Source organism: Bos indicus x Bos taurus, chromosome 10, assembly GCF_003369695.1.
Source record: "Bos indicus x Bos taurus breed Angus x Brahman F1 hybrid chromosome 10, Bos_hybrid_MaternalHap_v2.0, whole genome shotgun sequence".
NCBI classification, from domain to species: domain Eukaryota; kingdom Metazoa; phylum Chordata; class Mammalia; order Artiodactyla; family Bovidae; genus Bos; species Bos indicus x Bos taurus.
The window spans coordinates 82,278,103-82,291,149 of record NC_040085.1 but is presented as its reverse complement, the minus strand read 5'-3'; the positions used below and the strand labels follow the sequence as shown (position 1 = coordinate 82,291,149).

Genomic DNA, 13,047 nt, shown 5'->3' with positions numbered 1-13,047 from the left:
AATAGGATACCTATGTTCCTAGGAGACCTCATATTATAAAAAAAACTTCATTGTAAAAATAAATGTTTCAGTGGGAAAAAGAGGTCATGGACTTACATTCATAATAAATAAATGACTTTTCTAATAGGAATTTTAATAATAATGATTTTTGTAAAAAAACAACACAGAGTGCCCCTATGAGCACCACAAAACCATAACATCCTTGAGTAAATTCAGGTTGGGTGAAGTAGATGTATGGGCTATTGTTTCAGAGTTTGAACTTAATTTCTCTATGGCTGCCAAACTTTTAACTTCTTGTATGTTCTTAATACTGTTGTCCCTAATTTTTTCTGAGAAAGCAAGAGCCACTGAAACAAAGCAACCATAATATATGCATAATTTTTCCCCATATGCTAATTCCAAATCACTTTTGAAGTAAATGTCATGTTTTATCCAACTGGAGTTATTAAAACTCACGTTGTAAGAGAGAGGTGTTTATTTCTGTTGCTTCTGGGTGTTTATGTGCTTGTTTGCATGCTTGACACGATTGTATGTATGTAGTCCATCCTGGGAGCTTTGGATTAGCTGGCCGGGTTTGAATCCTGTCTCTCTAGCTGACAGGCTGTGTGACCTTGAGTGGAATTGCTTAACCTCAGTTTCCTTGTAAGTAAGGTGAGGGTAGCCATCGTACCCACAGCCTAGAGATGAGATGTGCCCAGTACTTAACACAGGGCCTGGCAGTAGATGGTAGCCCTTTCCAACAGCAGCAATTTTATAAGCCTTTTCCTGTGCTGGTAAAAAAAAAATGCCCTGAAATGTTTTCTGTGTAATATTCTTTCCTGTGGACATTCTATCATGTTAACTATTCTTTTGTTATTGGGGTTCCCAAGATTTTTGCTGGTCGATTAATCGCAGCATTACATACGTGTGCATGGGCACACACACACACGCGCCATTTTTAAAAATTAGTATATACAAAATGGCTGTGGCTAAAATTTCAGGCTTCTAGGACAAGATATTAATAGAGCTTCTTCCATTTCATTTGGCCACATTCTAGAAAACATAATAGCCTGAATTTTTCATTTAGAGAGTTTGAGGCATGGTCTTGATGACTTTTTAAAATGCACTAAATCCTCTTTGTGTGCTGTAGACTGTGTTACACTGTGTTGTCATGTTTCCTGCCTCAAGGAGGCTGGAACTTGAAAGACAGGATGCAGGGAGGCACAGAGACCAATCAAAAGGGCTTTTGTGGGAAGATGCCTCTAAGTGCTGAAGGAAGGAGGAAACGCACTTAGCAAACACTGCTTCTGGCCCCGTCTGGAAACACGGCCCCTCGGGTGGGTGGCTGGGGCTTCTGAGAGAGCCCGGAGCAGTCCCGGCTCACTGCTGACTGTCCTGTGGCTGACTGTGCTGATGGTAACACTCTCCTCCCTCCCACCACCCCCTCCTTCCCCCACCCCCCCAGGTCACCACCTATTTGCACAAGGACTACAACAACCTGTGGATTATTAAGAAGCATAATTCGAACTCAGGTAATGCGGCAGAGAACTGATGCTTCTATTGTTACTTACTCTGAGCCTTCCTTAACATTTCTCATGCTTCCAAAAGAATGGTTCTAGGATGGGCTTTCCTGAGCATTCTTTGCCATCTTGACTGATCTCAGTTATCCTTTCAAAAGTGATTTATTGAGCCCCCGCTATATTCCAAGGACTGTGGTTGGTCTAGGGATAAGCAGTGAGCTAGAGTGATAAGATCAGGCCCTGAGAGCTGTCATTTTGAAGCCAGAGAGCAGGCCGAGGCTCAGACTTGGTCTGGATGAGGTTCCCTGGGTACGTACCGGGGACACACAGTCGCTGCTCTCGTCTGATTTGGAGCACAGCAAGCCTTGCAGACCCCAGCGTGTGGTACGGCGTGGCTGTCCGGATGTGATAGAGGGCCGCTGCCCACTGCTCATCCCAGAGCTGGGCCAGTCAGTGGGAGACCCGTGGGCCTGCCAGCCCTCTGGCTGGCCTTGTCTAGGCTTGCACAGCTGCCTCTGAACGGCCTGGGCGAAGCAGCTCTGAAGCACACCTGGCCTCCTGGGGCTTTGTGGCAAGGGCTGTGTCTGTATCTTCTGTTTTTTGGACAGACAGCTGGCTACCTGCAGGCTGTGCCTTCTGCTGCAGTTGAGAAGAGAAGAGAACAGAGGGCGTCTCCCGCTCACCTGCCGATTGTCTTCTGCCGCAGGTGTTCACTGTGACTCCTCGGCAAACACCTCCTGGCTCAGCCTGTCTCGAGTCAGCTGCTCCTGGTCTTCATGGAGAAGTGGCAACTTCTCATCTGAATTCATTTTCTCTGTTCCTTTCCCCAGCTCCTCTTATTGCCATGGTTTTCTGACTAGAAACGTGACCGACATGACCAGTGTCTTTGCACCTACTCCTCAGTAATATGAACTATGACACCATTGTGTGCCTGCATGCTCAGTCGCATTAGTCATGTCCAACTCTTTGCGACCCTGTGGATGGTAGCCTGCCAGGCTCCTCTGCCGGGTCTGTTCTGTACCCTTATAAGACTGGTATAGATTGTGCTTTGACTTAACAGGCCAAATATAAGTGGTCTATTGCAATGAGGATTTATGAGGGAAGACCAGCTGTCTTTCTAAAGTCAAGTGGGCACAGACCAGCTCTTTAAGCATCCCTGTTCTGTTACCCTGTTGTAGCTTCCAGGTTAAGGTGGCTGCGTTTCACCCAGTAACGAAGGAGTCGTGTGAAGGCAGGTCGCCCCAAGCACTTGGGAAGTGGGAACTGTCTAGATGAAGGGTTCTGTGTTCTTGATGGCCGTGAGTGCCCCTCCCCCACAGGCCCATGTGAAGTAAAACTTCCCTCCCCGTTGATGTACCTGATCTGTCATCTTGCTGATTATTCTTTTTAAGAGACCTTAGGAGGCAGCGTAGGAATGGGCATCTCTCCAGCTGAGGTCTCGAATTCTCTTGCGAGCCAGTGATTTGTCCTGGTAGATCTCTTTCCTGACCTTGAGTGTTGGTGTCCACTCCTGGGACAGAAATTTGCAAGGATCCTTCTGTGTTGCTCTGATTACTGCCACTTTCCTTTTCCACTGTCGTCACTTCATTAGATCTTCATTGGTCTTGACTTCCTGATGATGTAGAAGTAGTCCTTTTCTTCCATCATTTTCTTTGGTTCACATTGATCAAGTCTATTGCCAGAGACAAGATAATCACTAGCAAAATATGCAGGTTTAACGTTTGATTTTGAAGAGAGCTGCGCAAATGATCATTTGCATGGGATTAATATTTGGCAGACTTTATTTTTACTACCCAAAGGAAAATCTTATTATTTATCTTCCCAGCTTAAAAATCTTCTAGTTGGGGGCTTCAGTGCTTGGCCAATAAAGGCCACGTTTCCCAGCCTGGCATACACAGTCTCGCCCCACTTGTCCACCCCCTGACCGATTCCCATTCTCCTTTCTGCCTGCCTTAACCATGTGAAGTCATTTGCCATTGATCAAATGAGTTTTTCTCTTTCCTACCTCTGTGCCTTTTCCCCACTCGTTCACCTGACAAAATTCTCCCTCTCCTTTAAGAGTCTTTTCAAGCATTATCTCTGGGGCACGCTTCCCTTCTCACCTCAGACGGTTGGCTTTGGTCCCACAGCATTCTGTCAGCACCTCAAACAGGAGTTACCACATTGTAAATACTATAACTCTTTACTGGTAGGCCCTCGATTAATACTAGTTTAATGAGTGAACGATTTCGGACATCAGTGCTTGTTTCTTCTTGGCAGATCCCCTAGACCCTTCACTCCCAGTGGAGTTTGTGAGACATGGAGACATCATTCGACTAGAACACAAAGAGTAAGTAAATTTGCTGTTTGGCATAAATGAGTGGTTTGAGCGCCAAAGGTAGGGAGCTCTTTTAAGCAGGAAATAAACAGAATCAGATGTGGACCAAGCCCTAGTAAACAGAGCAAGGCTGCTATGCTAACATGGGAGAATAATTACTTTGCCTGTTTTGGCTTTGGGAAGCTTTGGACTTTGAGTTGGACTTTGAGGGTATCTTTCAGTTTCCTTTTGCCCAGGGGCAGCTGGGAGAGGGCGGGGGAGAAGTATTTGAAGGGCCCAAAATTTCTTCGTAAGGGGTTGCCTTTAAAAAGATATGAGTCTGTTTCTGAATATGGCAAACTAGTTCACTTCTCCAGTGTTCTCCCTGAAAATAACTCAAAATGCCAGAACAATGTAAAAGCATCTTTTGAAAAGCATGAAGAACAGACAAAATAGTAAGGAATTACTACATCAAAATCTCAGTGAAAGGGGAAATACAGAGAAAAAGTGGGATGCTGTGGCCCTGTCTGCCTTGTCCCTACGATCTTGAGTTTTGAGCTTTGGTTTTTGACTGCCTCTTGAAAGAAGTTTTGAAGGCCAAGCTTTAGGCTCACCCAAAGTGGTGAGTTATTGTGATCTTCACTTCAGATTTATAACCCCCAAAGGCTTGGTGTTAGGGTAAATCTGCCCTATCTACCTGTATTCAGAGTTTATTTGGGAAGTCAGAGTGCCCTGGGGGTTAAGGTTTGTCAGGGAAACAAAATCTGGTTCCTGAGAAGTAGTGATTACCAACTGATCTTCATATGGATTTGCAATCCAAATTGATTTTACATGGATTGTCTGAAAATCTTCAAGGCATGAATTTAAATGAACATAATCCTAGATGTGGTAATGTCTCCTAGGTACCTGGCCAAAAGCAAATGTGAATCCTCTTTTGGGAAAGAAATGTTGTTATCCATTCCTATAAATCGTTTTTCAGTAACAGTGTACCGAAAAAGTAACCAAACACTCAAGGAAATAGGGCACTATGTACAAAATGAATGGGAACAGTAGATGACAGAAGCAGCCCTGCAAAAGTTTATGTGAATTATCACATACAGATTTTTAAAATAAAATCAGTGGTTATTATATATATATATATATATATATATATATATAAAAGCTATAAGCAGTGTTTTTTCCCTAGTCAGTAGGATTATGGATACTTTAATTTTATTTTTATAATGAACATTGACTACTTGTTATGGATAAAAGTAAGGATTATTACAAAAAGCAAAAGTAAATAAAATCTCAGTTAAACCCTGCACTTCCTGCACAGATCCCCACTTGGTAAAACTGACAGGAGCAGAAACAGTAGATGGGAGGGAGGAGGTTTGCCTGTCTCTGGCATATGTGGATTACAAATTTTAATTTTCTTCCCCCTAAAGCTGCCTCATAAGTCAGACTAGCTTGCCTCAGACCACCAATGTGTTCAGTCATCCCCTCTGCCCACTGCTCAAGTTATGGGTGAACAAGAAGTGGAGCCTTTTTCTTGGCACGTGGTCCAGTACTCCTGTTGGTCTGTCCCTCCTGGCTTGGGCAGCTCTCCAGTTCTCTGGGTATTTCTTGTGGGTGAATGGGCAAGAAGGTCCTGGTTTGTTGGATTTAGAAGTTTTGATTCTAATTTTTCTTCCCTGAACAGATGACTCTGAATATCCTGGGTAAAAGAAGAAACATCACACATCTCTTTTCTTCAGGATAATGGCACTTCTCTCTCTTCATTTCCAGGACTTCTCGGAACTTGCACAGTCACTATCACGAGGCCCCCCTGACCCGGAAGCACTATCAGGTCACTGGCTATGGCATAGTAAGTGAGCCACTCGAGTGTGAGCAGGACGCCAAACATTGTGGGGCCTGGCTCAGCGCCATGAGGCGGAGCGGCCTTCCCAGAATTCCGGAATGTTCCTAACGATTGGCTGCACAGGGACTCTTAGCATTCAGGAGCTTTTTGGCTAGGCTTGCTGTGGGAAAGGCCGCCTGTGAAGTCTATTTTTTTCCATCTCTTGCCTCTATAATAACCATGCCATTTTTATGTTCTGACACATAATAAATGTCAAATATGAATACTATTTGAGTCTTTTTTAAAATCATATTGTACTTAGAAGCCACAGGGCCACAATATGAACCCAGAGGAATATACAGGTCTATCCTTTGCTAGATCCCAAATTCTCATTGGCTTTATTTTTACGGATTACCTCTCTGTTCTGCAGAGGAATATTGTCCACCTTGCTTTTGGATTTTTCCTTCTTGGGGTGACGCAGCTTATTGAGGAAGCTCTATGAGTACTTACGACTTGGGAAGGAGTTTGAAAGCAAAAACACCTAGTGGGAAGATAGATTTATGACCAGCTGTCTAAGTTCCCTTCCAAGGGCTTTGGTGCTTCAGTAAAGACTCTGGGTTCCTTAAGGTAGAGTTCCCAATCCTCTTTCCATTTGCTTATCCCACATTATACTAGAGCCAAGACTCTGAACTTCATCTTTTTCTGGTGGGCATCTCCTGATGAGAATTAGACACAACTGTCTTAATTTCCATAGTATGATATCTAGGCTAGACATTCCTTAGATGGATGAGTGTCCATATGGCCATGGTGACGGATGCAAAGGACCCAAATTTATTTCTGTTGGCTCATAGTGATGTCTTGAGTTTAATTTAAGGGCAGAAGCATCTATTTAGAACTTAAACTGTAGTTCTGTGAAGTGAAGGATTGGACTTCAGGTTCCAGGCTTCATACTACTTTTGTTGGTTGTGATAATGAGGCCTGGGGAAATGGCAGTCACGTGGGATGTTCCTTGGGATGTTTCTCTGGCCCTCTTTTTCTCTTTCCCACCTCAGTCACTTAGGCCAGTTTGGTCTTTGACCTCTGTAACATGATGGCATCTGAAAGGCTGGCCATCTCCCTTTTTTGACGCGCCTTCTCTGAAGTCATCTTATTAATGTTTTCTTTGTATTTTTTTCTTAATTTATGTGGCAGAATGGGTCAGGGGACTCGAATGACTTCTGGCGGATTGAGGTTATAAACAGAAAATTTGGAAACCGAATCAAAGTGCTGAGAAGTCGAATTCGCCTCATCCATCTGATCACAGGTTGTGTCCTGGGCTCCTCGGGAAAGGTCCTGCCCAAGTGGTAAGTCTCTGGGGGTTTGGCATCCCAGCAGTGGCTCATGCTTTTCCTTTCACACTTACAAGGAGAATGCCCCGAACTTCCATTACCGAATGATCAGTGTTCCCCTCGTGTTTGGTTTTTCTTTGTGGTGGATGGAGGGAGAAAAGCCATCAAGAACTTTATGGAGCCCAGAGCTCCAGAGTTCCTGTGGTGTTTCACATGTTGTAATAGTTGAGCATTTCTATCTCTGGCCTGTGATAACTCTCTGGTTCTGTGTCTCTAAACTGGGCATGATGTAGGCTAGACTACTTCTGGGATGGTCATGAAACAGAGAAGTGAGAGGCTGGAAAGAGCATGACCGCTAGGTTGGAAAGAGAAGCGTTCCATGCGGCTGGACAGCACTGCTGTCTGGTGAGTTTCAGGTCTTCTGAGAGACATTGTGACTCCTTTTCACAGGGGCTGGGAGCAGATGGAAGTCACATGCACACCATACCTGAAGGAAACCCTCAGCTCCATCTGGAACGTGGAGGACCATATCAATCCCAAATGTGAGTGAGGTCATGTCCTGGGCTGGCTCTGAAGGGAACATCTCTAAGTCATTCTTATCTGAGGAAAATAACCCTTTACAGACTCTGCTGCCATGGTATCTTATTGTTGCATTGTCTTCCTTTTTTAAACCTAGTCTCTTCATATGAATTGTCTGCACGGGCAGCTCCTTTTTCTGCCTGCTCACTTAGACTTCCTATTCTTCTTAAATTCTTCTCCCACAAGTGACCAGTGGCCTCACTTGGGGCCAGAGCTGGTTGCCTCTCACTGGATTTGACTCCTGCTGCCGCCTGCAATGCAGGTCCCTCTGCTTGCCTCCTTCTGGGCTCTCTGTTCCCTCTGTGGTTACCTCCCTAACCTCAAGGCTCAGAGCAAGCTGGTGCTTTCCCTTTCTGCCCCTGCATAGGCTCCTCCCCTCCCCACATCCAGCTGAGGCTATTACAGAAAGTGATGGCCACGGCCCTTGATCGATCCTGTATTTATACTCCCAGGCTCCAATTTGACATTTCCGGTCCAGTGTCATCTTCAACTCAACGAGTCTCTGAGCTCATCCTCTGCCTCCTAAACTACCCCCTTTAGGCTTGATTTTTCTTCTTCATGCTTCCCACTTCATTCTTACCACCTAATTTAACCAACCAGCTAATTAACTAGCTAATTAAACAATTCACTGACGAGTATGCTGGGAGCCATGTAGGGCCCTGGGGATGCCTTGGTGAATGAGATAGGCTGGGTCGCAGTCCTCACAACCTGCTTCGGGTGTGGGAGCTGCATTTGGGGCAGCACCATCATGAAGGGTGACGGCCCAAGGGCTGTGGGTGCCTCTGGTTGGGGGTGCGGTGGGGTGGGGCTTTTCATCTGTTGCCATTGCCTCCCTCAGAATGCCTGCTGAGTGCTACAGGCTGAGGGAATGATGGAGAATTCCTCAACACTCTCACAGGCTTGTTAGCTTGTCAGGAAGGTTACCCTCAGACCCTGGCAGCAGAGTGGATATCATGGACAGACAGCTGTGAGGAGAGGCTGTGTGAGGAAGGTTCACGCCTCTATCTTTCTTTTTCCAGTGCCAAACATCAGCCTGGAAGTGCTGCAGCCCAGTTTCCCTGAGATAATGCTGGAGTCCCACATGGTGATGATCCGGGTACCGTGACCCCTTCCCACTGGGAAGCTTCTCCAAGAAGTCTTAGGCATCCGCAGATTTGGATCACAAATCAGTAACCATGCTATAGGCCCGCTGCCCGCTTGTGGAGGACTCTGAAAGTGTCTTCACATACTGACTTAAACTTGGTCTTCCAAGGCACTGAATGATGGTGGTGGTGCTGCTGGTGGTAACTTTGTGAACACTTACGCAGCTCTTGTGTGCCGGGCACTACTGTAAGCCCTGCACATGTATTAACTCACTCACTACTCATTACAGGCCTCCAGAGATTCTGTCCCCAGTCTACAGAAGACAGAACTGAGCATAGAGGTTAAGGGACTTACCCAGGGTCACAGCTAAATGGAAGCGGTGGATCTAGGCCTTCAGAGTCAGTGCTAGTGACCACTACACTCCTCTGCCTCTAAGTGATTCTCAGATCTGTTCAAGTGGCAGAGCCCCTGAACATTACAGTGCTCTTGGCTGAAAATCATGAGACACTGATAGTTGATTCCATCATATGAAATTAGAATCAGCTAGGATGAAAGGCCCGGAGAAGGCAATGGCACCCCACTCCAGTACTCTTGCCTGGAGAATCCCATGAATGGAGGAGCCTGGTAGACTGCAGTCCATGGGGTCGCTAGGAGTCGGACATGACTGAGCGACTTCACTTTCACTTTTCACTTTCATGGATTGGAGAAGGAAATGGCAACCCACTCCAGTGGTCTTGCCTGGAGAATCCCAGGGACGGGGGAGCCTGGTGGGCTGCCGTCTATGGGGTCGCACAGAGTCAGACACAACTGAAGCGACTTAGCAGCAGCAGCAGCAGGATGAAAGGCCAATTTGAGTGTGCTGTTTATATGCAGCATAAAATCCCAACCAGGACCCCACTCATGTTCCCAGAGAGAAACAGACTGCATAGGGGGGCATGGTTGATGCTTTTCAAGGTTTTAAAGACTCACTGTTTGTGCTCTATCATTAGTAGCTGACAGCTGACATAGGTTTAAGAACAACTGAGAGACAAAATCTGTAAATTGAGAAAATTCTACTCACTAGCTTAAAATTTCCCCTTTGAATTGGAAAACCCTCCTGCAGTTTTGATGTAGAGGGAGAAGGCTCTTTACTGTGGCTTCTGGAAAACTGGCACTCTGCAGGAACAATGTTTAGAGCCAGGTTTGTGGACCTCTGCGTTGATGCAGAGAGCAGTAGCTCTTGTTTTTTCTTTCCTGGTGAGCCACTGTCAGTTGGTCTCTCCTGGAAGTGATTATGTAAGCAGCACTTGGTAAATACAGTTGACTTATTTCAGCAGATTAAATTTAAAAATCCAACTTTTGTCATTTTTGCACATTGGGAGGTGATGAGTTGACAGTAACCAATCTCCGGGTCACTTCTTCCCTGACTCTGTGCTTGTAGCTGTCACTGTGGCCTGATGACAGAGCTCTTTTGAATATATGCCTGTCAGTCAAAATAGTATTTTAGATCTGGGTAGAATTTTAAGACTAAGTCTAAATAAATAGTCTCATTTCTTCTTTCATTATCTAAGAGGTGGAATCAAAGAAGAAAAGAGACATAAGGAAACTTTGTTATTCAACGGATGTAGAGTCACAATGGGGAGAGAGATCAAAATTGTCTGGACTGTAGAAGCCGCAGGGCATCTGTTAGCTGAGCAGGGGTCTCAGGCCTGGGCAGAGAAGGCACCATGCCTGCTGAGGTTAGCTGGAACAAGCCCCCTGGGTACTAAGCATAGAGAACAATGCATAGATATTCAGATTTTCCTTGCTTCCATTTCTTGGTTTACTAAAGGAGCTCGGTTTCTGAAGAGTTTAATATGTAGGATGCCCTTGGCTTGTTCTAACTCTGGCTGGAGTCCCTGGTTTAGGGCTGAACCGTACTGGCTGGAAGGAATTGATTTCCCTCAGCAGTTGCTCTGGGGTCCAGAATGATTCATTCTTCATTGTGAGGTTCTTAAGATGGCCATAGTGGTTGAGGGGCTGTGCAACTGGCCCATTTGGATCTGACACCCCCCTGTACTTTCTACCCTGAAGGAGCAACCCAGCCACCATAGGGAGGCCTGCAGACAACTCCCAAGCCCTTGAGGCATTGGGTTAATAAGGCCCTGGCTGGTGGTTCAACGAACCAGGCAGGCCTGGATTTTTCTTGAGCTAGACCCGTGGTCCTTATTAGAGCACGGTTTGTGCCTCCGAGGGGGTATTTAATGATGTCCGGAGATGTGTTTGGCTGGCATAATGGGTAGGGGTGCTATCCAGTGAGTAAAAGCTAGGGCTGCTCACCACTCTACATTGCACAGACCAGCCCCCACAGGAGACATCTGCAGCCCAAAGTGTCAGAGTGCCCAGGTGGAGAAACTTTGACCTGACTCCTCCTTGGGAAATGCCTTCTCAGTCTGTCTGATGACGAGGTTGGCGCCTTGTTTTAGCAAAGGTCTGATTTTGCCGTATGAAGACAGGTTATTAGATATTCTTGGCTGGTGGACTGAAGGGACTGAGACTGAGTCCTTCAGACTAAAGTGTGCATTCTCAACCGGGGGGTAATATATTCTTAGAGGGCGAATAAAAGGAAACAGTTTTTTAATGTATAAAACACAGGTATTCATTCATTATATAAACAGCTAAACGGAATATCTATAGTATTAAAATGTCATGAGGGGACTTATTCTGCTGATTGTTTTGCAGTATATACCAATGTTAAGTCATTATGTTGTATACTTGCACCTAATGTTATATATAAATTATACCACAATTTAAAAAATGCTTTAAATGTCACTGCAAGGGAGTGTTTAAGGAAAATATATCTTAAAAATATTGACTGGGGACAGGTAGTAATGAAAAAAAATTACTGAGAAACACTAGGCTAAAGTAACTTTTCCAGAGTCCAGGAACTTAAGAGTTCTGGGTTTGGGTTTGAAATTGGCCTTTCAAGGAAACAAATAACTGAGCCCTGATTTTACACGCCCCTCTCCTCATCCTCTTGACACCTTATCCTTTGCCAGGAAGATGGATATATATTTTGTGCCAAGGGAAACAGGCCTGTCATGCCTCTTTCCCTCGAGCAGAGAGTCTGAGCAGACTGTCTCTGCCAGGACATGGAGGCCTACTCTTTGGGCGAAGTGGGGCAGCTGTGGTCAGCAGGTGTGCGGTGACTGAGAGTGACCCCTGACTCTCCCCTGCCAACGAGGGAGAGGGCAGAGGAGAGAGGGCTTGTCTTGACATGGACATGTGGCCACACATCAGAGATGCCCGACCCTCACGTTCCTGTCAGCCTTCTAGAGCTCTGTCTGGACCAGCTTTTTCCTTACCACTTTCCTGCAGGGGAACAATGGCCTCAAGCCCAAGGACAATGAGTTCACGTCCAAACCCTGGCACTGGCCTATCAACTTTCAGGTAGGGCCCAAAGCGAGAGCTCCTCCCCGGGAACGGAGCTGAGGAGGAGGCTGTGGAGCCTGGCTGGCGGTGGGGGGATGCTGGGGTGGTGGGGGCAGGCCTTGCCGGGCGGAGGGTGGCCGGAGACGGGCTCTGGCTCTGCTTGTGCTCGGCTGGACCCAGCCTCCCCAGGGAGCTCATGGAGAAAGTGCCCGCTCCGAGCCTCCTGCCTAGGCTCCCTGTCTGTGAAAAGTGGCCGGTCTTCCTCCCCTGGAGACTCAAGCAGCTGGGCGGGGCTGAGCCCTGTCCCCACTCTGTGTCCTTTGCTCCACAGGGCCTGCGCTTCTCAGGGGCCAATGACACCGACTTCCGAGTGTATCTGCTGGGCAACCCGGTGAGTGCCCCTCGTGCTGCGGTGGGGCCCTGAGCGTGCCGCAGGGTGCTGCTGCCTCCTCTCACCCGCCCGTGCCCGTCTCCCTGCAGGTAGTCTGGTGGCTGAACCTGCTGAGCATCGCCCTCTACGTCCTCTCAGCGAGCGTCTTTGCTGTGGCTGTGCAGAGGGGCGCGCATCTGCCTGTCGAGGTTGAAGGTCGGGTCCCTGGGCTCCCCTGCGCCCACCTAGCAGCCCGAAGGGTGCCCGCACTTGGGGAGTGCTGGCCTGCTGATGGGCCATCCTCTGCCTTTCCCTCCCTTTCTTCCCTTCTCTGTGACTTTTTAGAGCTCAAAGCACCAGATGCCTAGTGCTGTGTTAAACCCTGTGTCCTCCCAGCAGAGTTTATTACCTGTTTATGGATTAGGAAACCGAGGCACAAGGAGGTTAAGAACCTTGTCCCAGTAGGTGACAGAACTGAGGTTCACACCCAGGTGGTCTGCGTTCAGAGCCTTCACTGTTGACCTCTACACTCTGTGCACGACTGCCCATTTTTTCTCTTCTGCTCTCCTGTCCTCTAGTCAGGAGCAAAGCAGCCCCCAGGCCATGGGCTGCAGCATCCAAGACGTTCACACAGGTCCTCTGCTGCCTCTGCAGCTCCGTGTCTGCAGACATGGTCCCAGGCC

General features: G+C 47.0%; 1 protein-coding gene across 3 annotated transcripts in view; it reads left to right on the top strand.

Moving 5' to 3' along the window:
- The window catches only part of POMT2 (protein O-mannosyltransferase 2), a 44,878-nt gene that overhangs the window by 29,803 nt on the left and 2,028 nt on the right, over positions 1 to 13,047 (top strand). For all 3 annotated transcript variants that reach the window (XM_027552519.1, XM_027552518.1, XM_027552520.1), the window contains 9 exons: positions 1,445 to 1,511; positions 3,759 to 3,828; positions 5,563 to 5,641; positions 6,806 to 6,957; positions 7,393 to 7,484; positions 8,541 to 8,617; positions 11,941 to 12,012; positions 12,326 to 12,385; positions 12,475 to 12,580. In XM_027552519.1, coding sequence (XP_027408320.1) covers positions 1,445 to 1,511; positions 3,759 to 3,828; positions 5,563 to 5,641; positions 6,806 to 6,957; positions 7,393 to 7,484; positions 8,541 to 8,617; positions 11,941 to 12,012; positions 12,326 to 12,385; positions 12,475 to 12,580 — 775 coding nt within the window. The remainder of the gene's footprint in view (positions 1 to 1,444; positions 1,512 to 3,758; positions 3,829 to 5,562; positions 5,642 to 6,805; positions 6,958 to 7,392; positions 7,485 to 8,540; positions 8,618 to 11,940; positions 12,013 to 12,325; positions 12,386 to 12,474; positions 12,581 to 13,047) is intronic.